The sequence below is a fragment of the Lytechinus variegatus genome, chromosome 1 (genome assembly GCF_018143015.1).
Source record: "Lytechinus variegatus isolate NC3 chromosome 1, Lvar_3.0, whole genome shotgun sequence".
In the NCBI taxonomy this organism is placed as follows: Eukaryota; Metazoa; Echinodermata; class Echinoidea; order Temnopleuroida; family Toxopneustidae; genus Lytechinus; species Lytechinus variegatus.
In genome coordinates this window covers 37,853,229-37,881,169 of record NC_054740.1, presented here as the reverse complement: position 1 = coordinate 37,881,169, position 27,941 = coordinate 37,853,229, and the positions used below count along the sequence as shown (strand labels likewise).

The 27,941-nt window shown below is 36.4% G+C and overlaps 1 protein-coding gene across 1 annotated transcript; it reads left to right on the top strand.

Annotated features, from left to right (window-relative positions):
• The first annotated feature begins 24 nt into the window (after positions 1 to 24).
• Positions 25 to 27,213, top strand: LOC121413313 (RING finger protein 121-like). The gene is made up of 8 exons (XM_041606095.1): positions 25 to 112; positions 5,400 to 5,440; positions 5,739 to 5,880; positions 7,406 to 7,560; positions 11,493 to 11,721; positions 13,369 to 13,502; positions 20,017 to 20,118; positions 23,431 to 27,213. The coding sequence occupies exons 1-8, from the start codon at positions 41 to 43 to the stop codon at positions 23,549 to 23,551; spliced, it is 996 nt and encodes a 331-aa protein (XP_041462029.1). The 5' UTR covers positions 25 to 40; the 3' UTR covers positions 23,552 to 27,213.
• Positions 27,214 to 27,941: the final 728 nt, after the last annotated feature.

The window sequence follows — 27,941 nt, the reverse complement described above, 5'->3', positions numbered from 1 at the left end:
GTAGAGGGCCTCCTTTTTGTGTCTCCAAAAATAATCCAAAATGGACGCGCCCATGGAGCCAAAAGTTCCCTTGAATGACACCAAAATGGTGGTTCATCCACCTCCAAAACCGGTAAATCATTCACAGTTGTCATTATAATACGATTCTTTGTCTTATTTGCCATTTTAATATGCATAATTGATTTATGGTAGGGAGTATGAACCGAATTGAGTGTACGGATCGGATCGGCTTGAGCTTGACTGAAGTTTGGTGACGTGTGACTGAGCTGAGACCTGAGTGTGTGATAACCCAGGGAGCTCTGCCTCTGGCCCGCGAAGCGGACCGGAGTCCGGCCCAGGAGTCGACCGTGCAAAACGAGGGAGACAATGCCCAATTGGGGTCTCAATAGTCATGATACTTAGTAGGCCTAATCATATGAAACATGGAAACGGAAATTTGTATGGATGAAGGTCTATCGTGACACACAATCCCGACTTCGAGGCACAGACTGGAACCTAAAAAAGAAAAAAGTCTGTCTTGATAATAGGCCTCTCCTTTCAAAATTCATAACAAAAAAGTCAACATTGCCGATAAAGAACGAGGCTAGCCTATATTAGGCCCGTTTTGAAAGTCCATTTTTGATGCACGTGTACACGGCGTGTTTTTCGGTCGTGTACACGTGTACACGTTGTAAACACTGTGAGAGCGAGTTCTGTTTTCATGTCGACACTGACCCGCATCAATATGTCATAAAAAGGGGTCTATATAGCCTAAGTCACGGTTTTAAAGCTTACCTGAGAAGTTTGAAGTATCAATCCACAAAAATTGGTGCAAATTAAAAGTTTACTCGGCTTAGCAGCGCATTAAATTAATAAAGAATGCAAAAGAAAATCAGTGCAGGGCCCTAGCTAGCGCCGACGCTCGTTAGATGCGCATTTTGTATACTGTACCGTACATGCATGCACAGATCGCTGCAGAATAAGTGTAACTGAAGTTATCGATTAATTTTCATTATTATGTTGCCAATTTGAAGAGCGTTTGTAGGCTTGTGTGCGAGCGTATAACACGTAAGTTGTAGCGATGATCGCTATCGCAATTGGTGATTCTCAAATTGACTCTGAGTGTGATTGAGCAACGCTTTCGAGCTTTTGAGACCGGAGCAAACCCATTTCGTGGTACAAAAACGTGAGTCTCCAGAAAGAATGTGGATTAAATTGGCGATTTTGGAAGTGAACTCACTCTGGATTAATTGAAATATGTTGACATATTAGTAATTAAAACATGTGCAGTGTCTGAGAACTAAGATATGTGAGGCTGTGAGCTTGTTTATGCAGATGCTACCGTGTACACGGTGATGGAATTTAGTACACGTGCACTGACTTGACCGTGCGTGTACACGTGTACCCGAAACGGGCCTAGCCTATTTTGTGTTATTTTTTAGATTCCAGCCTGTGCCTCGATGTCAGGATTTTTTGTGTCACGATATAGACCTTTAGGCTTTATCCAAATCCAATATACAGTAGAGGCGCACGGCCAATATGGGAGACTCTCTCCAATAAGGGAGACAATCTCCCATATTGGAGACTTGCTTTGCAAAAGAACAAATGAAACAACACCAACAAAAGTATGATTTTTTCCACCCAAACTTTTGTCCCACCGAGGTCAGAAACCCATTTGTTTTGTGTGTGGATGACAACAAAAATCCTTGTAAAAACAAAAGTAGAGGGTGAATTTTTAAAGTAGACGGTGATAAGGGGTAATATTTCATGAGGAATCTGCTTATCACATTTTTATTTGCCGCCAAGGTAATCCTTTTTAAGCAAATGTAAACAAAGAAAATTGGTCTCCAAAACTGGAGACTGTCTCTGAAATTGGATACCAAAATTCTTTATGAAAGTCTCTGATATTGGAGATAATCTCTCTCATGGGAGACAGTCTCCAATATTGGCCGTGCGCCTCTACTGATATAGGCCTAATTGTGGTAAGTGCATAATTTCTGTTTCCACATTATTTTATGATTAAGATTACTTATTCATTGAGACCCCAATCTACCCTAACCCAGGGAACTCCTGCCCGCTATGCGGGCGGGAGCCCAGGATCTTACGTGTAAAGGCATACTCACATGACAAGCATGAAGTATGGTCAAAATAATTCTCCGAATAAATAGTTAAAACAGAAATCAAGCACTTACCACGAATATGGATGAAGGTCTAACGATCGAAACGGGGGTAGGAGAGAACTTTTCGTTTTTGAGGTTCCAGTCTGTGCCCAGATGTCAGAAAAACTGCCACTCATTACACCATCATCCATGTAATCGTGGTAAGTGCTTGATTTCTGTTTTAACTATTTATTCGGAGAATTATTTTGACCATACTTCACGCTTGTCGGGTGAGTATGCCTTTACACGTAAGATCCTGGGCTCCCGCCCACGACGCGGGCGGGAGCGAGTTCCCTGGGTTAGGGTAGATTGGGGTCTCAATGAATAAGTAATCTTACTCCTGGGTTAAGTGTTTGACTGAACTCTGCTTGCAGCAGCACTGCACTACCACTGGTTATCATTGCAATGCGTGTGACAGATAAAAATGAACCTGATCAATGAATGTTACAGTTAGGTTTTAATGTGAGTGCAATGGACAGATCACTTGTTGAGCCAAGAGCTTTCCATTCAATTCGAATTTCAATAAGGCATTCATTTCAATTTTCATATGGTAAGATGGTTGGAACAAAAAGGCTGTGTAACTGTGTTTTGTCAGACTATAAAGTGAAAGATCAAGTCCACCCCAGAAAATGGTTGATTTGAATCAATAGAGAAGAATCAAACACCCGGGGATGGGTGGGAAGGGCCACTTCCATTGACGAGTAGATACCATGCGCGACCATGGGGTCTCGAATAGCACCGTAAACACATATTTTCCATATTCTGAAAATGCACCCCTTAACAAGTATTGGCATGTTAAACCCTAACCTTAAAAAGTATTGGAAATAAAACAATACTCTTGGCAAGTATTCCCTGAATTGACCCCCTAAACAAGTACAACAATATTGACCTAGGTTTTACCTTTACCTGATTAGGTTAGTACAGCACCACCTCCAAGATCTCACGTAAAATCGTACCCTAAACATGTAGTGTTGATTCTTGGGGCAAAAAGTACATCCTTTATAAAACAATTTAGTCTTAATTTTTTACACCCTCGCAAATTTGACTCTAAACACATAGCTTTCCTAGCGAAAATAGATACCGTTTTTCATTATTTCAGTGTTTTTGACACCCTCATTACGTTACGTACGTGACGTGTCCTATCTTGAAAAAGACATCCTTTTTTGTTTTTTTGTTTGCGCATGGTATCCACTTGTCAGTGTAAGTGGCCCCCCCCCCCCCCCCCCGGGAACAAACGTAATGCAAATTTCATCGATATCAGATGTAAAGTAAGAAAATACAAACTAAAAGAAAATTATTTTTAAGTTTTGCTTATTTTTCACAAAACAGTTAAAATGAATGCACAACTTAGTGATATGCAAATGAGAGAGTCAATGTCCATCCCTCACTATTTCTTTTGTTTTTTATTGTTTTAATAATACAATATTTCAATTTTTACAGATTTGACAAGAAGGGCCACCTTAACTTAACCATTAACTGTTAAAATAATGGTAATTCCACATGTTCAGGGAGAAATGAAACTTTGTTTCACTTGACAAGGAGGAGAAAATAAGAATATTGCATGTGATAAAATACAAAAGAAATAGTGAGTGGGTGACGTCATCAGTCTGCCAATTTGCATACTGACCAGGATGTCCATATTATAACTGCTTTGTGAAAGTAAGCGAAAATTTAAAATGTCATAACTTTTAAAATTTTACCTTCGATTTTGATGAAATTTTCAGTGTTATGCTTGTTGGATTTTTCTCCTATTTTTCAAATTAACTTTTTTTTTGTCTGACTGGTTCTTTAAACACCTGTACATATATGTTATATAAGCCCTTAGTTTGTAAGCAAGCAATTGGGAGGCTGATATTCATACCGTTACACTTGAACTGTCCAAAATGTATCGTTTCATTTGTTTACGAGGTGAGTCACCATTCAAATCCATTGCTGCTGTAGGGTGCAGTGGCAAAATATTGTGCAACCATGGCAATGTAGACAGATATGATGTGCGCTTAAGGGATTACATGTAAGCGTTTTGCTTTAGATAATTCATTGTTCATAAAGTTGGGAAAAAATGATTACTGGTATTGTTGATATTTTCTGTAACTTCAGGGGTGTTTTGATTTCAAATAAGTAATATTTTTATTTGTGCAATTGTGCCACATTCTGGATGATTTTGCATTCCGTAAAAGAACAAGACACTATTCAACTCGGCTATACCTCATTGAATAGAGCATCTTCCACCTCAGGCGAAATATCATACACTCCAATCACACTAATGCCTGTTTGCTATTTATTTACTAGCAAAATACTGAAAAGAGCATGATATTTTTTTTCATACAAATTGTTATGAAAGGTTCAATATTTTTGTAAACATAATGTACCGGTACTATAATTTTTGCACTTGGACAGTTTGTGTGGAATTTCCTAGTTGTACATTCACCCAACTGTATACATTTACATTGTAAATAAAATGTATTATACAGTTGGATTTAAAATTAAAAACCAGGGGAAAAGTGCACAGGGGCTCACCACAAGCTGCCCCATAAACATCCGACGGTGTCCTGGAAAATTGTTTGAGAGCCCCTGTAATTCCCATAGGGCCCAGTAGCCCCAGAACAAAAAGATATTCCCCTGATTTAACCAGTGTTAGTGTTTTATTGTGTACATGTGATACCCATGACTGAATAGAGTGTACAGGTACCCGGTGACAGAGAGGCTGATCAATACATTAGAAACTTGTTAATCAGACTTTCATTGTTTTAATAGTCTGGTGCACAGGTTTCTTATTGTTCTGTTCTCCAATATGACTGCTTGTATCATCACGTGGAAATGCTCTATTCTTTGAAAAACTCATCTCTGGGTATATTCTCACCGCTTGACCCAGATGAAGTTCTAAGCCAGTAAAAAGACTCCCGTACAGGCATTCTACTAAACTTCACATGAAAAGTTCTCACTAATTTGCTATTACACTGCAATCATCCCTCTGATCTAACTTGGAGAAACTCATACAAAAAGGTCTCACAATTATGGAAATACTCAACTAATTTGCTGGTAATTTCTATCAAGGATATTGCAAGTGTTTTACTTATACACTGGTAAAATACTTGATAGTTTCTGATGTAGATATATGAATTATTAAATTCAATTCTGGTTTAGTCAATTAAAATCTGGGGTCTTTTTGTGATCGGGTTGGTTTGAATCATAAAATGCACATTTTAGAATATGCAAGAATAGTAGTGATCCTTGATTATATAAAATGTTTTTTTCTTTCAGACACTGGATCTTTCCAAGTTACCGGAACAAGAAAGAATACGGTAAGTAAACTGGGGGGAGTCAAAGAAGGGACATCACTGACATTCATCCGAACTTTCGTATCAGTCGATTTCGGTCAAAACTATCCATTTTGAGAGTTTTGCAGAAAATGAAAGAACAAGTCCTACTCTTTATGGTTCAATCTCTTGGCAGCAATATGAGCAATTTACTTTATGAGATATGGGGAGACTTACAAGGCATTGCCACACAAATTTTTGATAAACTGTGCAAATCCATTACATGGACAATTCAATCAGTCTCCTCTCCCTTTCCCCTCATATCTCTCTATGTCTTCTCCAGGATTCAACATCAGAGAATGCATGAGAAGCACAAAGGCCATGAAGCAATGCATGCAGAGATGATTCTCATCTTAATAGCAACACTATTTGTAGCACAGATACTTCTCGTCCAGTGGAAACAGAGACATTTCAAATCATACCAGGTCTGTCTTATACCTCGCCCTCGGTCACATTTGCTCTGCGGCGAGTCGAAAACAGCCGTTTCATCCATTTTTATTCAGACTATGAGTATGTAGCTGTTACAAAAAAATGTTATAACGGCTGTTTTCGACTCGCCGTACGGCCACCGTAGATCAAATGTGACCAAGGTGTTATTCTGAATGTTCTAGCATCCTTCTTTCAGGGATATTGTTTGGAAGGAACTGTATCTCTTGTAATTTATGCAAAACTCATTGATGGTTCTGAAACTTAGAATGCTGTTTGTAACATTCCTGGCTTTGAGTTTCATAAGGCACACCATTCTTCTGCATATTTGATTTTCAGAAACCAGATACTAGTTCAAAAACTTTGAATTTCTATTTTATGTAAAACTAGTTGATCCATGACCATTTTACTTTCAGCATTGTTAGATGTTTGATTTTTTTTGTGTGATTTTGGTAAATTTGACATGCATTCATTTTTTCATGTATTGATTGTAAAATTCTGTTAAATTCAGTTTGTTTGGACTGTATTAATTGTTTCAAATGAAAAGGATCTAGGAACGGAAACTATCATACGTTAGTCACCTGACGTACACAGAAATATGCCATGTTCTGCCTGCTCGATCTCAAAGTTTGGGAGAAAAATGAGATGTAACCATTATACCAGTCATAAAATATACATCAAACTGTAGGTAATCTATTTAGCATTTAGATGACAATCAATCTCGACCTTTCTGACCCTTAGGGATACTCCAGTGGGAAAACAAAGGTCCCGTTGTCTCAAAAATATGGGTGAATTCAGACCGTTTGCCATAGCAAGAGTTGTGAACATGGACACTTTCAAATTAACAGCGAGACGTAAATAGTGAATTAGTTGTTATAAGATTTACATCAAATTGATGGAATTTGATAAATTTTTCACACTATTATCAATCTGGTGTGAGATTGTTAATACACGTAGTTGTAAAGATATATCCAGGGGAGCGTTTCATGAAAGGACTTGTCAGACGTTTTATCCGACAAGTCTTGTTTTCTCCGACAGTTACTATAGTAACAGTGCTCAACCAATCAGAATCCAGGAAAGTTGTCAGATCTGACAACTTGTCGGACGAAAATATTGATGAAACGCCCCCCAGATTTCTGCAATATTACGTTCATGAAAACCCCTTTTCCCTGTGTTGAAGCTGTGTGTGTGGACTTTCGAACACTCAAATGCACACAACTAACCATTATGAAGTAGTTTTCTGTTTGTTTCCTGTATGAAACAATGTTCAATACCCACTTAAGATTATTTTTCATATTTGTAGTTTCAGAAAAGACTATTTTTCATAGAATATAGGAAAGTATTCATTTAGAAAATATCCTTGATTTCATTGACATGTATGATCAAAAATTATATCAGTAAATCTTATACTGACCCCACCTTACTTCCCTATTCCCCCCCCCCCTGTATAATGATGTAATATCTTACAATTTTAACATGTAACTAATGCCTTTTTTTTCTTGCCTCCCTTTTCTGATTTTTCAGATGGCAACACTGTTTGGCATGTGGGTCATACCTGTTTATTTTTGCGTATCTATGCATTGGACCCGATTCCTGATCATATGGGCCCTCTTTTCATTTGTTACAAGTATTATTGTTTATAAAGCAACAAGGAAACCTCTGCCGGGGACAACACCAAGGTATGTACTGGGAACAGAGTAGCCTATTACTAAATAGGTCTATTTCTGTCAGGGATGTGATCCGCTGAGACTTCGTCTGGCTCCGTGGTATCCCCCTCTGTCAGTAGACCGATGACGGTCATTGGGCTCGTACTGGTGGAGGTTCGACCGACCCGTCTATGGAGAACAATCCGCTGAGCGTACGAACACGCCAGCCACTCACGTTTGTGTTACCATTAATTGAAAATAGTAACACGAACGTGATTTGCTGGCGCGTTTGTACGCTCAGCTGTGTTACAAACCTGACAGCGAACGATGCAAGAAGAACCTCATCCTGAATTTTCGTCATATAAATTGGGTATATAATGATAATAAAAATATAAATTTCATAAAGGTTGGAAGATAGTAAGGTGATTATATTGAATATCATTTTCTCTTTATTATTGCGCTCCTTTTCGCCCATCAAAAGGAGGAATTATGCAGTATCAAGGAGGGTGTGCAGGGGCACCCTTTTCTCCATAGACGCTGTAGTTTAAGCGTCCATCGAACCTCCACCATTACGAGCCCAATGACCTTCATACGTCTGTGTAGGAGGAAAAAAATCAGAAAATGTTTTTTAAAAAGGACTTTGAAACAGAGGATATATCAGTCTAGCCTATTACTAGTCTGTTGGGCAAACTGTTTAATTGAGTTGAGGGGTCTGAAAGCTCAACGGACAATGACTTGTGTACTGGAGTCTCTCTCACAGAAATTGTAACAGCAAATTTTAATGATTGTGCTAGTCTTTTGGGAAAACCAACTTATTTGTTTCAATCAGGGTCTATGCCTCCAGACAAGCTTATGACGTAGGCAGAGGTGGCAGCTGTTTCTTTGCTGTTACCTGAAGCGTGTCTGATGGGGGAAGACTATGAATATTAGCTGTGAAGCAGCCACCACCGCCTTTGCATTCTCGTCTTGCTTTTATAGTTGTTTTTGTTTCTTTATTGACCTTGATTCGGTGCATGTATTTCATAACAAAACTTCGACTGGAGGTTCATCGACATAATTCACAATAAATCTGTCACATGAAAAGATGGCGCCACAACATTTTGTGATAAGTCTAATGCAACTTTTAAGACCCAATTTCTAAGGGGGGGGTATGGCTTTTCAAAGTTTTGTAAAATTTTATAATTGTATTTCTTTATTGCTCAAGACATCTCATGAAAAAATCCTTTGCAAATTCTGTATGTAGCCAAATTCATGAATGTATCATTATTTTTTACTTTTAATGATTGAAAGGAATTGATTTCATGTTATTTATAACTGAATATTGTCGCCGACGATTTCCATTGGAAAAAAGTATAAATATTAAAAAAACATAGAAATACAAAAGAATTTTTTGGATAGGCATTAAATAAGAATCCTAAAAAGAGTGCCCACTGCCCAGACCAAAATTTAGCTGTTTTTGGAGCAATATCTAAGGATATAATGCCAAATTATGATTTTATGCATTAATTAGCATGATTAATTCATTAAACTTGAACAATTTTGGTTCAATTAACTACCCTACGTTGGAGATTGCACCATGAGTGACATGTGTGCCATTTTTCACTGCGATTTCATAATCAGCAATGGAGATCTGAGGCTATGAAATTTCAAAATGGCCCATATTACATGCCTACAGTATAGGGTTATAGTGAGTTCAAGGCAAAATCACAAATTTATGAATTTATTTGCATAAATAACTATGCACAAATTATAAAAAAATAGATTAATCATGAATTTTATGATACAATCTTGTAGTTATATCAGGATCTATGCATGTGTAAATTTCTGCAGCAATCACGCGATCAGTGGCCATGATTATGAGGGGATGTCAAATCAACCTCCCAACCTAAAAACTTGATCTGAAATAGTCCAATTAATAAAATAAGGGTTAAAGATATGTTGTGATTTTTAGTATGCAACTTTTTTTTTTAGCTTGAGTTTCTCAAAAGCCTTGCGGTTTCCTTTGTGGCGCGAGTAGTGTGGTGTTTACTGGGGATGTTGAGCTGGCGCTCTCTTCTCAGCTTGGCAGGCCTGCTAGCGAGGGACTGGGACGGCATTTTCAAGTAGGACAAGTGTACTTTTGGTAATGACTTTGATGCTGCCAATGCAAATTTTTTTTAACCGTATTTGACTACATCACCTATAAAATGGAGGTTGGAAGAGTGAAATTTTTTTATGCTAGTGTGAACAATAAATTTGATGGCTTGCTTTCAATTAGAATCTGATTTTTGTCTCACCTGCATAGCAGAGTGAGACTATAGGCGCCCCTTTTGGCGCCGCTTTTCTGACGGCGGCGGCGTCAACACCAAATCATAACCAAAGGTTAACTTTTTTAAATGACAGCATAACTTAGAAAGTATATGGACCTAGTTCATTAAACTTGGCCATAAGGTTAATCACTAATTACTTTCATGTCACATGACCAAGGTCAAAGGTCATTTAGCATCAATGAACTTAATGTAGACCATGTTGGGGGAATCAACATCAAAATCTTAACCTAAGGTTAAGTTTTTGAAATGTCATCATAACTTAGAAAATTTATGGACCTAGTTCATGAAACTTGTACATAAGGTTAATCAAGTATCACTGAACATCCTGCATGAGTTTCACGTCACATGACCAAGGTCAAAGGTCATTTAGGGTCAATGAACTTTGGCCGAATTGGGGGTATCGGTTGAATTACCATCATAAATTTGTAAGTTTATGGATCTGACTCATGAAACTTGGACATGAGAGTAATGAAGTATCACTGAACATCCTGTGCGCATTTTAGGTCACATGACCAAGGTCAAAGGTCAATGAACTTTGGCCATAATGGGGGTATCTGTTGAATTACCATCATAACTTCGAAAGTTTATGGATCTGACTCATGAATCTTGGACATGAGAGTAATCAAGTATCACTGAACATCCTGTGCGAGTTTCAGGTCCCATGATCAAGGTCAAAGGTCATGTAAGGTCAATGAACTTTGACCACGTTGGGGGTATTTGTTGAATTACCATCATATCTCTGTAAGTGTATTGGTCTAGTTCATAAAAGGTGGAAATAAGAGTAATATAGTATCACTGAACATCTTGTGCGAGTTATATTAGTTTTCAAAGTAAGCACTGCTGCTATATTGAATCGCGTGATGCAGGTGAGACTGCCAGAGGCATTCCACTTGTTGATTTTTATGAGCCTTGTTCTTATTATTGTTTTTTAAAACAAAATTTGATTAAATTTGAGGAGGAAAGACCCCTCAGATATGCCCAGATTGCAGGAGAGAGCGTCTAGAACCCCATATCTTCTTGGGACCCAGGCAAGCAGTACTTTGTGCTTGCTTTTTGAGCTTGTGACATGCAAAATTCACATATAATTTTCCTTAAAACAAATTTCAGCCCCTTGGTGATTTGCCACTTGCTTCCCTGCTTAAAATTACCTCTCTGATGGAATACATGTAGTACTTTGACTTTAAACTAAAGTATTTCCAAAGTAAATTATGATGTATGCAACTTAATTTTGATATGTACATGTCCTAACAAACTTGTTGTACAGTGTAGGATCTACATGTAATTATAATGTTATATTTTCATCCAACACTGGGATCTTTTTTTTCCTCATGGACTGAAATTTACAAATTTATCAATAGTATTATAATTTTTTTTTCTTATTTCAAGATATTTGTACTCTTTTGTCTGAAATTTTGTGATTGTAGTGTGACTACATTGCTTCATGAAAAAAGAAAAGAAGTACAGCCATGCTATAAAACACCCTATTACATTAGACAAACAATTTTGTACAATGATTGAGTTTAATCGAGTTGAACATGATGGTATATTTCTTTTTACTCTTCTTATTCTATTTCAATTCAGTACTTCATTTAATGTTTATTTTAAACCAAATTTCTTTGACATGCATTTTTCTGTGTTTTTTCCTCCCATTCACAGATTAGTATACCGTTACTTTTACTCAATATACAAAATCAGTTATGGACTTGGAATTATAGGGTACACAATCATAATGCTCACATTCGTGGGTTTAAATCTCATCTTGATGATCAAACCGGAGATAGCGATGGACTGTGGCATGGTTTTCCTGTTTTATGGTTTATACTACGGCGTGCTGGGCAGGGACTTTGCAGAGATCTGTTCAGAATCGATGGCATCACATATTGGTGTAAGTCAAAATTTTCCAACGGTTATGCAGTATGTACAGTTTGTTTTATGTTTCACCTTGCATAACAAAAATGAATTGAGATAATATTGTGTTCCATTGATAACAATACATAGTAAAACAAATATGATAGCAACGCAGATTCCCCTATAAAGTAACATCATAGGTAAGTAATACGTTTGAACTCTAACATGGTTCGAAAAAAGCATTCATAAAAAACAAACAAAAACAAATTAAAGCAAAAACTAAAATAATGCCCCTATAGCATGTTCAGATGTAGACATCATTTGCATCTAATGATAAAAAAATCATCATTTACCTCAATTACAAAAAGTACTTGGAAATAAACATCATTTACAGTATTCTGGGAGAAGTAAATCCTTCATATTCTTCTTGAATGATAAAATAGGGTTGCAAACTCGTATATATAAATGTAGGCCTAAAGGTAATGAATTCCAAATGTTAGGTCAACATGTACATGTCTTATACATGTAGGTTGTAAAAAAAACATTAGCTCTCCATGCATACTTAATATCACTACCACACTTATCCATAGCGGTTTATTTGGTATACAAATATCTCTGGGCTTTATACATGTACAGTATGGAAACAAAAGGAGTTTTTGTGAGTGTTTGGAGAAGGAGATGATTAGCAGCAGCCAGGGGCCTGTAACACAAAGCTTAGCATTGATCATAGAACATTTTTCTACGATTGATTCCATTGACTACACTTTACAACCAATTGTAAAAGTCAAGCATACGATTAATCGGTAATCTTTGTGTTACGGGACCCAGGAACAACAGAATGATTACCTGTATGATTAACAGACACTGCATAATAATGGAACCTCTACTGGGCAAGATCCTGGTGGAAACAGGATGTGGTTGTTGTTAAGCAAGAACACCTACTCAGCCAAGCCCACAACATGACTAATTAATGCTGTAATCTCCCCCCTCTCTTCCATACATTGTACACTGCCATTCCTATATAAACACACAAAGGATTATTGTATTGACCAAGAAGTTGCCAAGAACACCTACTCAACCAGCCCCAAAACATGACCAATGAATGTTTTATCTAATCACTCTCCCACTCATACACTGCTATTCCTATGTAAACACATAAAGAGTTATTTTATTGAGCAAGAACACCTGCTCAACCATGTCCAAAAAATGACCAATTAATTGTACAATCTATCCCACTCTCCCATTAATAAATGCTAATCCTACTTGTACATAAACACAAAGGCCCGAATTCACAAAGATGGTTTTGAAAACCCACGGTTGAGTCCACGGTTTATGCAGATTTCCTATATAAATTATGCATAATTTAGCGCGTATTGGGCGCGTGTATAAAAAAATGCCACGCTTTTGTCACATTGCACCAAATTGACGCTTGTTGCCGTGGTTATCAACGTTATTTTATTCATGAGTCCACTCTTCAACAGTGGACTCATGAATAAAATAGCGTATCTAACCATGGTAACAGGCGTCAATTTGGAGCACTGTGACAAAAGCGTGCATCAGCATTGGACATGTGTTATACACCGCCTGATACGTGCTAAATTAAGCGTAATTTATACGCTGCAAAGGGACCTGAATACTCTCAATCTGATTCTAAAATTCTTGTCCTCTCATCTCCCTTTGACAGTATTATACAAAGACTGGTTTACCCGGCAGGGCGTTGGAGCCTTATATATGTGCAGTATGTGGTCTTACTATGAGGATACCGGACGAAGGTGAGGAAGGAGCAGAAAGGATATACCAGCTGTCATGTGGTCACAGGTAGGTTGTGCTGTAGGCAGATCCAGGGGCGAAGGTACATGTACAAGTCCCCTGCCATTGATGTAAGTCTCACCATTGGTAGATCTAGGGGTGGGGATCAAAGCCCCCGCCTTTGCTATATTTCTCACCGTACGAAGATCCAGGGATGAAGGTCGCCCTCCCCCCTTGTCTTGGGTGTACATGTAGGTCTCACCTTTGGCAAATCCATGGGTAGCGGTCCAGCCACCTGTCCTTGATGTAGGTCTCCCCATAGATCGAAGCAGTGGTGAAAGCCTAGGCCCCTGCTCTGGATGTAGGTCTCGCCACAGACAGAACCAGAGTAGAAGGTCTTGGCCTCAGCTCTGGATGTAGGTCTCGATATAGACAAAACCAGAGGTGAAGGTCTAGGCCCTAGCTCTGGATGTAGGTCTCAACATAGACGGAACCAGACATGAATGTCTAGACCGCCGCCCTGTATGCAATTGATAAACGAAAATCGTCTGGGCCCCCAGGATCTGTGGTGATTGATGTTTTTTAAAAATTGTTATTTTGTTTTTGCACAATTTCTAGAAATAAAAATATTTTCATTCCATGAAATTCACGTATAAAAAAAAATAGCAGTATTCTGGGCCTCATTTGCCCCTGCATTTATAAAGTCCTGTGGCAGCTCTAATGGTCTTACCCTGTTAATGAATCACCACCTGTAAAACAAATTGTCTGATTCACATTTGGTCTCATCCCTCTTTGTTTTAAAGGGATCATTGTACTTTGTGAGTGGCTGATTAAAAAAAAAATTCTCAAACTAAGATGAACCATGTCGATGAGTGCTTGTATTTTAACTCAAAAAACCATGAAACACACCATGATATAGATTGAAAAACTAGAATTTAGACACAAGCAGCATTTATTAAAGGTAAATGCCAGTTGTGGTAATGATGTCAAAATGAGTTTGTACAGAATCCAATGAAATAACGACCAAAGTGCCTGTTTGTATAAATTAAAAATATGTGCCAAAGGATTCTGGAAGAAATTGTGTAATTGCTGAGAAATTAGCAAATAAGCACAGGATTCCGGTCAAGCGTCGGGCCGACATTCAGAGCAATAATAATACACTGTCCCACGTGGGCTTATCTGTGTTGGTGATCTTCAGTGTGAACATTTTTCAGCGTAGATTTCAAGATTTCACAAAGTTCAGTTTTATGTAACTGTACCAGGTCTAGATCCTCAATGATATACTGACAATTAAGCCTTGTTTTACAGACTTTCTCATGAAATCAGTATTTACTGCAACTACTTGCATTTCTTTTCAAATGTTCCATTAAATTTTTAAAGATATTAGATCTAATGATGCATAACAAATAAAGGCATTCTTAGCATTAGATTAATTTTGTTATGTGAAAGGTGTTTGATACACTTTGATGAGGATTTGTTTCGATCTCATTCCACTGTAATCTATGAAATCTTGAAAGAATGAAATATAATTTTCACAAAATAACAGCCATCATGCACCTGCTCTATCTCCATATTTGTTTAAAAAAAAGAAGAAAAAAATCTGAAGGGAAATTGAGATGCATAACTTACAATTTCATCCTGTCTTCTCCATTTTATAATATGATAATAATACTAATGGTGGCTACTTATATAGCGCACAGGTCCACCTTTTGGTGCTCATGGCGCTTTAAAAAGGCACTGCTATTATTATTACCCCGGCTAAGCTAGGCAACCGATTAAGGCGCACACAGCTTTTTGAGGAACTACTTCCTGCCGGTACCCATTTACATCACCTGGGTCGAGTGCAGCACACAGTGGATGAATTTCTTGCTGAAGGAAATCACGCCATGGCTGGGATTCGATATGAGATGGAGGGGGGTGTACCCTCTATCTTCAAGGATAATTTTCAGATTGCCCTTGGTTACCAAAAGTACCAGTAGGGAATGAATATGCCTCCAGTAAAATAAAACATACATGATCTGTCCCGAAATTGTCCAGGCCCAAATTTTGTCAGTTATTGAGCTTTTTTTTGTTGTTGAAGATTTTCAGCCAAATTCTGATTTTATGCATGCATCATTAAAGGAAAAGTTCACCCCAACAAAAAGTTGACTTGGATAAAAGGAGAAAAATCCAACAAGCATAACACTGAAAACTTCATAAAAATTGGAAGTACATGTGAAATAAGAAATTTATGAAATTTTAAAGATTTGATTAATTTAAAACACTTATATGCACATCCTTGTTGGTATACAAATGAGGGGACTGATGATGTCACCAACTCACTATTTCTTTTGTATTTCATTATATGAAATATTTTAATTTCTTCCTCATTGTCATGTGAAGAAAAGATTTATTCCTCCCTGAACATGTGAATTACCACTGCCTTAACATTATGTGGTTCAGTCAAGTTGGTCATTATAGCCAAATCTGTGAAAAAATAAATATTGTACAATTCACACAATAAAAAAAAAACAGTGAGTGAGGGACATCTTCAACTCTCATTTGTTGAGCATATAATTGTCTTGTGAAAATTAAGCAAAATTAAAAAATTTCATAACTCCCTTTAATATTATACATCCGATTTTGATGACATTTTCAGTGTTGTGCTTGTTTAATTTTCATCTATTTTAACAGTCAAAGAAACATTTTTCTGAGGTGGACTTGACCTTTAAGTAATACAAGCATGATTTATAAGCATGAATTTCCATATTTGGAAAGTCACATGTATTTTTGTCTCATTGGTATAAAGAAATACATTCAAATATATGAATATACATGTACATGTTCATGTAGGACAGTGATGCAATGTTATACAGTGGTATAAAGTGGTATAAAGTTAGTGAAACCACCAAAAAATTAACATGTTTAAAATGTTAGAATTCTTCCAGGTTTTAGATATTTAATTATGAAGTCGGGTGATAAAATGTTACATTCATTACCGGTAGTCTTAATTTAGCCTGGCTATTTCAGACTAGGATAGGAGGGGGGGGGGTCAATTTTTTGTCTTTAATTCACTTTATATAGCTAGTAGAATGCTACTTTTTGGTGAAAATATCAGTTATTATATTTCTAACACATACATGTATATACATAATACATGTAAGAAAATGCCAAAACATAATCAATTTCCTATGTATTTTATTGTTTTTTATTCTTTCTGATGTACTTTTTTTACCATTGTTTTATATTGCTTTTCAATGAACTTTGTGGGGGACCCTCATTCGATCATAAATAGCTTAAATTCATTTAAACCAACAAAAGTAAAAATAATCATACGTGATGACGTCTTGATTGAAAACACAATTTGCATTGACTTTGAAAATGGTATCAAGTTTTTGAGCAACATTGGGTCTGACATGCACTTGCAAAATCCTTGCACCACAAATTTGGTCTCAAAAGATGCGCAAGACTTGAAAGTAAAAGTCGCTGAGCAGCGCAGTCCAAAAATTTTGTGCGGCAGCGTACTGACAAAATTCATTGAGGGGGTCAATATTCACCCCCCTGATATTAAAGTAGGGTTAAAGTGATTGGTTAACATTGTTTTGACTTTAAAAAATCTGAGCTAGAAGGTCACACTTGTCACCTGTGTCTGTGATATGTAAATGAAGCCCACAAAAATTGCGGTTGAAAATAATTATTAAGTGCTTCTAAAATTGAAATATAAAGTGACCGGAAACACCATCTTACTTTCATTCCATACACTTATGTGTATATTTAGGTGTCTATAAGATGCCTATTTACAAAATCAGGGTTTGCCTTGTAGTGTTCGCTTTTTCATTCTCAATAATGATTGTTTTCAGGGTTTATAGTTCTAATACATGCACTTGTGCACATATTTCATCTTGGTTTGAGAATTTTTCAAATCGGCTGCACACAAAGTTAAACAATACCTTTAAAGTTTGTTACTTTTTGCCGAAAATCGTAGTGTTGTTGTCAAATTTCAACCCTCAGTATGAAGGAGTGCATTTTTTGGTGGGGTTCACTAACCTTTGATCACAGCTGTACATGCATAATGAATGATTGCTTTCAATTACTGTAGTTCGGCAGATCTTCACCAATATCTTCCAAAAACTAAAATTTCCCCAAATTCTCTACATTGTAGAGGAATCAAGCTGTGGAATGATTTAAATAATGATATTAAACAAAATAAAACTCTAAGTAAGTTTTAAAAACTTCTGAAAGTTGAATTTTTCTCTCAGTATGAAAACTCCTGCCAATAGCACACTGTAGGTCACTATGATGTACAATTATTACTTCCAGATTGCTTGTTATTTCCCTTAGCCCATTGTTTCCTTTTTCTCTGTTTTTTTAAAATTGTATTTCAATGTTATTTGTTGTTCCCTTTTTATGTATGTCTTATATTTATTTTTATCTAATTGTATCATGGTGGTGCCCCAACAACAATTTTTTTTTTAAATGAAAACTTCCAGGGGCTCCCAATCCCATGTTTTTATCTAATTTGTATATTGTATTATTATGATTGATTGATTGAAATAAATTTTGAATTGAATTGAATAGTTGGTTTCCATTACCTCAGCTTTTTCAGTGCATTGTACATTCTTCCAGTTATTTTAAGGGGGTATCTCACTGGGCTTGAAACTAGTTCGCGACTACAAATTTTGCTAGTTGCAGAGATGTCTCCGCGACATCTCTGAGACGTCTCATGAAAATTACAGAGTCTCCGAGGAGTCGCAAGAAGATTAAACATGTTTAATATTTTTGGAGACTGTTTCTAGTCTCCGAGAAGTCTCCATCAGTTGCTGCGACGTCTCGGAGACTAATGATATCCGCGACTGCTGAGACGTCGCTGCGATGTCTCCGCGATGTCTCAGAGACGTCTCAGAGACATCGCGAAGACCTGCTGGAGACCAAAAAAAATTATAATACATTGCGGAGACGTCTCCGCGACACTTCTTCACACTGTTTGACCCACTTCAGAAACCACGTGACTGAACGCGTGCTGATATCCCTCCTCCTGCTCCAAGTCAGGTGTATGATCTTTCAAACGTTCCATCGAGACGTCTCCTTGGTGAGAGCGCAAGCCATTTTTGTCTCCGTGACGTCTGCGCGACTGCAGCGCCTGATAAGTTGGAGACTGTCGCGGCGACGTCTCCGTTGGTGAGATAGGGCCTTTAGACAGCGATAAATGCATTCTTTTATGGTAGAAAAAGAGGGGTGAATGACTTCAAGCTCTACCGGTTTGTGGCATTAGGCATGAATACTTGTCAGGAAGTGAATTTCTATTATTAGTATAATACATACACATACACATACATGCACACATTGCAGTTTGATACAGGTGATCATGATAGGATTCATGTGATGTGTACTGTACTAGTATGTGCAGACAAGGTTAGTCCATTATATTGCTCAATATTCCAGTTTCAATACTTTGTATAGGGGCCAGGGGAAGCATTTAAAGGACAAGTCCACCTCAACAAAAAGTCGATTTGAATATAAGGAGGAAAATCCAAGGAGCAAAACACTGAAAATTTCATCAAAATCGGATGTAAAATAAGAAAGTCATGTAATTTTAAAGTTTCGCATAATTTCACAAAACAGTGTCTGCACATCCTGGTCGGTATGCAAATGAGGAGACTAATGACATCATCAACTCATTATTTCTTTTGTATTTTATTATATGAAATACATGTCTGAAATATTATAATTTTCCCCTCATAGTCAAGTGAAACAACAATAATTTCTGAACATGTGGAATTAGCATTGTTTAATACTACAATTAGCATTGTTTAATACTACATGTACATGTATATGGTTCAGTCAAGTTGGTCCATATTGTCGAAAAAGAAATAGTGAGTTAAGGCCATCATAGACTGACTCATTTGCATGTCACTGAGTTGGGCATATCACTGTTTTTTGAAAAATGAGTGAAACTTGGAAATATCATAACTTTCTATTTTACATCCTATTTTGATGAAATTTTCAGCGATTTCCCGTTAGATTTTTCTCTATCAATTCAAATCAACAATTTTCTGGGGTGAACTTGACCGTTTAATGAAAGGACTTGTTGGACATTTTATCCAACAAGTCCTGTTTTATCTGACAGTTACCATACATGTACTGTAGTCGCAGTGCTACTCAGCAAATCAAAATTAAGCAAAGGTGTCAGATCTGTCAACTTTTCCCCCCAAACAAAAAGAATGTTGATGAAATGCTCCCCAGGTTCACTGTAGTCTGCTGGGCAAATCCTTCACTGGAGTTAAGGGTCTGAATGTGCAGCATACTCATGCCTTGTGTACTGAAGGCTCTCCCGCTCAGGGACAGCAAGTTTTTGTATGGGCTAGTCTTTGCGTGGAGGCACACTTGTTGATCAAAGTTCCAATCAGGGTCTGTGCCTGCAGACTAGGTTCACTGTACTAGCCAACATGTTAAACATTCCATTTCATTGTATATTTCAGTGGGTTTTTTTTCCTATGGAAGTGTAATTGTTTTTTTTATTATGCTTGCAATTGAAATTGAAAAGATAATTTCTACTTTATCATTTCAAATCGATTTTCTCCTCATTTTTAATTTTCTGATGCAGGTTTCATGAATTTTGCATACGTGGCTGGTGTATTGTTGGCAAAAAACAGACGTGCCCTTACTGCAAGGAGAAGGTGGACTTAAAAAGAATGTTTAAAAATCCGTATCCTTTTTTGTCATGTGTTGTGTCGCATGTCATAATGTGTAGTGTATGATAAATTAACAATTGCAACATAGGTCATTCATCTTGGAGTTAAACCATTTCCAACTGCTTTTTACTGCTGATATTCAACAATTATGATAGTAACATGTACATATAGCAATATCTGTTCTGTTCAAAATGTCCTACAGTATAACTCCTGTTAAAGGACAAGTCTACCCCAATAAGAGAAAAATCCAACAAGCATAATACTGGAAATTTCCTCAAAATCGGATGTAAAATAAGAAAGTTATGACATTTTAAAGTTTTGCTTAATTTCACAAAACAGTTATATGGGCTATTCCACGGTTACTCACGTTACATTTGGAGACACCTTGACTCATACTTGGAGCTGTAACTCCATTCTTATTGATAGGAACTAAACATCTCCTAATCACAACAAAATACACAGTCTAACTATCCTTTGTATAAAAACAAAACTTGGGAAATTTTATTATGCTCCTGGCAAATCTTTGGAATGTGTCGGTTACTCACGTTACATGATTTGGACATGCATAAAATGAAAAGTCGACATAAGTGAAAAGTCTCCTCATACAAGGCTTTTATGAAAGTTGATTATATCCATTTCAAAGAAGTATATTAGGGAGACAAACTTTGTATATTATTAAAAAAATAAAGAACACATGGATTTTACTTGGGATGCAGATAATATGGTTACTCATGTTACGGTTACTCACATTACATTTTGTCCATGTATGGTTAACAACACACATGTCATTAAAAATTCAATAATGTATGTAAAATTCATTGCTAGGAACATCAAAAAGAGATTTTATACCAAAAATTGGAACAATTGGAGCTTTATTGGGGAGAAAGAGGGAAAAGTATGATTTCGCTTACTAATTATGCATAAATTAGCATAATCGCTTAATACCAATTTGCAATAAATTAAATAAATTACTGTAAGTATTGTAGATTATGTCCAAGACAACCTGCGCGCAAATTTTCGGCGTGATCGTGCTTCCAATTGCCAAGATCTCAAGGGGGGCCTGGGAGGCCCCCCCACCCCTCCCCCCCTCGTGCCATATCAACTTCCAAAATACCCCGGCCTAGATAGGGTTACAGGTAAGGGCATTCAATGTGTTGTTCGAACACTCTTTTGGTTTGGTTAATCGAAACCAAGTCTTACTAATGCACTCTCGCATTGTGAATACTTCTACTAATATTCAACTTTTTGTGTGATTGTATGACCACTGATATTTTGATGAACAAAGAGTCACATCAAAGAGGTGTACCCTCATTTTGCTTTTAATTAATCAAAAATAACTTCACAACTCACCATGAGACTTAAAACTTGACATCCCACAGAAAATGTTACCTAACTGAATAATTTTTACTGGTTACTCACATTACATGATGGTTACACACGTTACAAAGTTACTCACGTTACAGTTTTTCTTCATCATTTTTATAAAAAATTGTACTTTTTAATGATTTTGATAGTCATCACTGTGTCAAAGATTGTTTGAAGGAAGAGAATTTAAAATCCCACCAATTGACTTTGAAGAATTTTTCTCTCAGAAAACAAAGTCAGTTTTTCGGTTACTCACGTTACATCACCTGAGTAGGTTGCAATATTCATTTTTGAATGAGTACTACAAATTTACTTGAAAAGCTGTTGTGTATTTTAAGTAATTTGACTCTTCTAAACTTCAGAAATATATAAAGTGGTATGTTGTTGCAATAACAAAATGGTAATAAGGCATATTTCATTTTTCACTATTTTTCTTGTATTTTGGTACAGAATGGAAGACACAACTTTTGACCATTTTTTCCAAAGTATAATGTACATATGAAAAACTTTTTATTTCTTGTTCCTGAAACTATCATGTATGAAGGACTTAAACTATTGAAAAATTCAAGAAAATATTGAATTTGAATTTTTAAGCTCATGTTCACCAACCTGTGGAATTGCCCATATGCACATCCTGACTGGTATGCCAATGAGGAGACTATGATGTCCTTCACTCACTATTTTTTTTTTGTTATATGAAATAATATAATTTTCTCATTCTCAAGTGATAAAATGATTTAATCCTTGCTGTTGAATTAGCATTGTTTAATACTATATGGTTCAGTCACATTGGTCCTTATTGTCAAATCTGTAAAAAATGAAATATTGTATAATTCAAGCAATAAAAAACAAAAGAAATAGTGAGTGATAGACATGATTGACTGACTCATCTAGTTGTGCATATCACTGGTTTGTGAAAATATTCATCAAATATGCTAATTTATTCATATATTTTCAAAACTCTCCAAAAATTAATTATTTATTTGTTAATTGATTTTGATTATTTCTGTTCCATCTGAGAGCTACATGAGGTTTACCAAGGTTCTACACAGAGTTTAGAAATTTTGTCTAGAAAGTTATTTATGCTTACTTTATATCAAATTTATTCATAGATCACAAAAAATGCTTCTATGTCATTTCTTCATCAATTTCAATTCTACATGTATATCCTCAATTTATGTCACCAATATAATTCACTACAGTGTCAGCTGGGCTGAAATTAGAATTGTGTTAAATTTCGTTGCGAGATGCCGGATGAGCTCAACATCATTGATGTGCTAGTTTATAGATTTTACAATAAGGGCCAACTTGACTGAACCATATAGTATTAAACAATGCTAATTCCACATATTCAGGGAGGAATTAATTGTTGTATCACTTGACAATGAGGAGAAAATTAGAATATTTCAAATTTCATATAATAAAATGCAAAAGAAATAGTGAGTGGATGATGTCATAGTCTACTCATTTGCATATAACTGTTTTGTGAAATTAAGTGAAACTTTAAAATGTCATAACTTTCTCATTTTACATCCGATTTTGATGAAATTTTCAGTGTTATGCTTGTTGGATTTTTCTCTTTTTATTCAAATCAACTTTTTGTTGGGGTGGACTTGTCCTTTAAGCATCATGATCTAATATGGAAAGTGTACTCTATGTAAAATTCATTATTTATTCAAATTCATCATTTTCATGATTTCTTCTGTGGCACACACAATTTTTGGACATCACCAGACAATTGCTAATCGGATTATCCTTGATATTAGTGATCTTATGAAACAATTATTTTACTATTTTTAGGGATATTACACAAACAGTACACTGAAAATTAAGTCATGTATTGGTTTTATGTTTCAGGCTTCAACGAGGATTTATCAGCAAATGTGGGGAGATTCAGCGCTAGTGTTTAATAAAGTCTTTCATATATTTATTTGTATCCTTGACTCGTATAAATCAAACAGATGGGAGCGCCCGCATATGCTATTCGGACAGCTGCTCGATTGGATCAGGTATTTGGTCGCCTGGCAACCAGTGATATTCCTTCTGGTGCAAGGATCATACTACGTATTAGGCCTTGAGTAGCGGTGAGCTACCAGTTTTATAGTATTATTAAATATTTGCTACCAAATGCTGTCGTGGATAAGTAAGGACGTATTCTACATTGAAGTCCCCAGTTTTCCTTGAAACAGTAAACAGTAAAAAATATGTATAGAAGACTAATGGAATTCAGGAAAAATTCAGAATTTAACTGAAAATACTTTTTTGGGGGGGCAAACCTCATAATATAGCAAAAACATTAAGCAAAACAAAATCTAATGAAATAATTTGTGCATCATCAAATAATATGAACTACAAGCAAATCAAACCTATGAATTTCTCAAGTCATTGAAATATGATTTGAATATTTAGAATTACACAGTTGCAGGTACATGATTTTGTACAGGTCGCTTAAGAAAACAGAAGTTGAGATTTAGAACTCTGAAGAAGGTAAAACCGAAAATAGGTTCTTTTTACTTCAGGTACGTCTTGCTACCTGGTGGGGCACTGTGCACTGCACAGCCTTGTAATGACATAGTGTGGCAGAGACATAGAGGCTGTTCTCACTACGTTCCTAAAACTAGTTTACTGGAAACTAGTTTAACGCGTAGTGAGAACGGTCAAAGCGGTCTTGGAAGCGATCTTCAAAACCAGTTTGGAAAACCACCTCACGATGTAGTTTTCAAGATCGCTTTGCGTCGTTAAACTGGTTTTAGCATAAGTGAGGACACAACCGTTCTGGAAGCGATCTTCGCACATTTTGAGCACGCTACTCCACACTACAGGTGTAGAATGCCTATGCTGCGGTTTCGAATTTCGCGCGAAACGTGTCATCCCACTGAGAGCGTTTCCATAGCAATAAGAGGGCTTTATGTGAAGTGATTTTGAAAACCACTTTCGTGTGAAAAAGTGGGAACGCTAGCAAAGCGATCTTCCAAAGTGGTTTCCTGAATCGGTTTCTAGTAAACTAGTTTTAGAAAGCGTAATGAGAACGGCCTCATAGTGTGACAATAAATAACACTTGGCAAAGTTTTGCTTATGTTTGGTAAGCAGGTGTGAGATTGCCAAAATAAAAATGTCACTGAGGCAGAAGATAATACTGTATCCTGTCTGCCAAAAAAAACCCAAAAGAAAACCCAACCAAAGTCCTGATTGGTTAACTTAATTCAAATTATGATTTCTCAAGTTTTTCGTCTTTGCTATCAAGTTTTGAAAATTTTGATTTGGAAGTAGGTCTGCACTTTTGTTAAACGGAAAGCAGAGAGCTCTGCCATACTGTGTCTGGACATGCTTTTTGATTTGTATCATCTACCAATAAATTACAAACGAACCCATTAACTGTTTTGAGCATTATGGGAAAATGGCGGTTACTCGTGAAAATCACTTTTAAGTGAATATCTTACAACCTCAGGCAGAGTCTTCACATTCTTGTTATTGTCTTGTGTTTTGATTTTGTCAAGTTCAGTGGCATGGTCTGGTAGGATACAGGGCATCGCTTCTCAATTGTTGGTCTTCGTCCCATATGAAATCTGCAGAGCCTTTTTTGTGGGCCTCAAGATTAGTCATAAAAAATGAAATGACAACATGATGAAGGAAAATATTTGTCAAGTAAGTGGGACTTCCTGGACTCAACTTGCTATTAGGAAAACTAACATCACATCAAACTTGCATAAAAAAAAAATGATAATCCTGTTTAGAAATTGAATATTCAATTGAAAATGGGAATTGATGTGGGTAGATAATTTTGTTGTTGAACTTATTTAATCACTTGTTAAATTCCATGATATCTTATACGTTACTTTACGCCATTTTTCAATTTGAGCGTATTTGTTTGTTTGGGGTTTTTGCCTTGACATTTCAAAAGGATGGTCTCAAGACAATGAGAATGAAAACCATTGTTGGGTGGGCTTTGGAGTAAGAACAGGTTGAGAATATCGATATTAATTTCTTACCAGCAAATAACGTTTACATTCACATCAACTATACCGATCAGCAAACTGATCAATGATACATGTATGTCATCAAGAATAATGTTGCCCCTCTGTAATTTTAACCCCCCCCCCTGTGAGGGGGTTCCATGCATTTTTTAAGGACTCATGATCAGTCATTGTCCGAATTTTTTATTGTTTCTGACGTGGTCTGTACATTGCAGAAAAAGGCCATGTATTTCTGTTCTTTTTTTGTCAAACTTTTATGTTTGTATTTTCTTATCCTTTAGTGTTGGATTCAAAATTTATTCATAAATTGTCAAATGTTTTGTTTCTGCTATTTAATGACAACTCTTTTTGGCCAATTCTAGTTGTTTGGTGTCGAAGGGGATTTTCATTTTCCATTATAAAAATGTCTTTTGAAAATTTTTATATCATTTGCTTTTTATTTGGCTTGTAATGAAACATGAAATAATTCACATTTAACTTGTGGAGAAGAGGGGCACGGTTAGTAAAATGAATTTAGTTGTATCATATTAATAATGTCCTGGTAATAAGCAAGGATACATGTTTGTATCCCTTGAACTTGTTAAAACTCAACAGGAACTTGCCAATACATTATGCACATAACTGTAACCAATCGTAATATATCCCACCTTGTTTTGTGTAAATTATCAAAGAATTGTACTCGATGTTCTTGCAGAAGTGTCTTTAATCTATTCAAAAGTCACTCAACTTAACACCTAGATTTGCAGCTGGCAACAAGTTAGCTTTAAGAAGCTGCCCATTTCTTACAAAGCACAAATTGGCGATTCCATACGTGTCGTACGGGACATTTTGACAGCATTAGTTTCCTAGCCGAATGTTTGGGCAAAAAAAATTATTTTTGTTTGTCAATGATAAGCCTATATTGGGTAGTCATGTGAAAAAAACTAATAACCAACACAATAAAAAATTGATTATGGGTAAATTATAGGTGAAAATGTTGTGTCGTATGGGTCCCGTACGACACGCAACAGTTTAAGCTCTAATTCACCTATGGACAACACAGTTTTGTTGGTTGTCAGTTGTTTTGCATGTCCACCCAGTAGTACTTTGATATTACCACAAAGCAAATTTAAGTTCTTTGTTCGTTTGGACAGCAGGTTGAAAAATGTTGTGAAAATGGCTGATATCTCTAGCATGGAATCGCCCAAATAATTCACTCCTGTGCTGTTGTCTGTTCCTGTACAGCAAGATGCGTAAAAGTTTTCAAAGAAATTTGAAAGAGAGGGCCAGGGGATGAAGCGACCAAGTCGTCATGGGGCGCTCTTTCATTTGAAATTGAAGTATTTTCTGCACACATGGTGAATTTTGTCCAAATTTTCAGTAAAAGACGCCCCCCCCCCTGCACACAGCCATGTTTCGGACATGGTCGGACAAACTAGAGGCTCGCAGGCTGTTAAAAAGTACATACCCCAAAAAAGGAAAAGGTCAACTATTTTTGTAGTTGACATCTTATTTACCCTTTAGATTTTTGAAGAGACATGATGACTGATTCTACCTCCATGGTCAACTGTTTTTTTGTCTACAGAACAAAATTCTTAGCAAAGTGAACATGTCTCCTGAGTAAGCTTGTATTAAAGGGTTCGTCATGTGAGCTTGACTGTTGTAAGAGTTGAAACTATACCTAAAAGAATGAAGAATATTATTTATAAATATAGTTTATATGTATGTATGACAATGTTACACTTTATTCTTAGTGTTTGAAATAATAAAATTTAAATTGTTGTCCTCCAACCTATTCTTGTCTCAATTATTCCGACCTGTTGCACTCAACTGCCACCTGTTTCTGTTGTCATTTCAGGATTTACATACATGTATTTCGAAAAGCTGTTTTTAAGGTAAGAGTGACTTAAGTTTAAGAAGGACTGGTGACCCTTTTTACATGCTAAATAATTGTCAATGAACATTAAATGGTGAATATCATTTACCACAAGAAAGGATCAGCAATCGTTCTTACAGTCACTCTCAACTTTTGAACAGCTTTATGAAGCGGGGCCCCAAGACTGGAACATATTCTCGGGTTCTTGTTCAACTACATTGGTCATTTAGTATTCAGCATAAGAAATTGTTTACCAGTCATCATAGAGGCGTGTATCACGCACAAACAGAATTTATGAAACGGCCCATAGGATTTATACATTTATATCACCTTTTCCTCTTTTTTTTTTTGGTTTCGTCTGAGCTTGCTGAAGCCATGAGGTGTGAATAGTACCCGGGAATGATATGAAGTATGAATAATTATTTACTATGACACTATATTAGTAATGAAAAATACAGAGGCTGCACTTAAATCTCAATAGTATTTGTGATCTCGTATTTGGATATTTACTATTGATTACAGTATGAGACAGTGGCCCGTATTCTGAAGTCGGGTTTAACTTAGACTCGGGTTTAAAGTTGTGGTTTAAGTATGGCGAGCCAATTGTCACATAAATCACTAACAGTAGAGACATCATACTTCA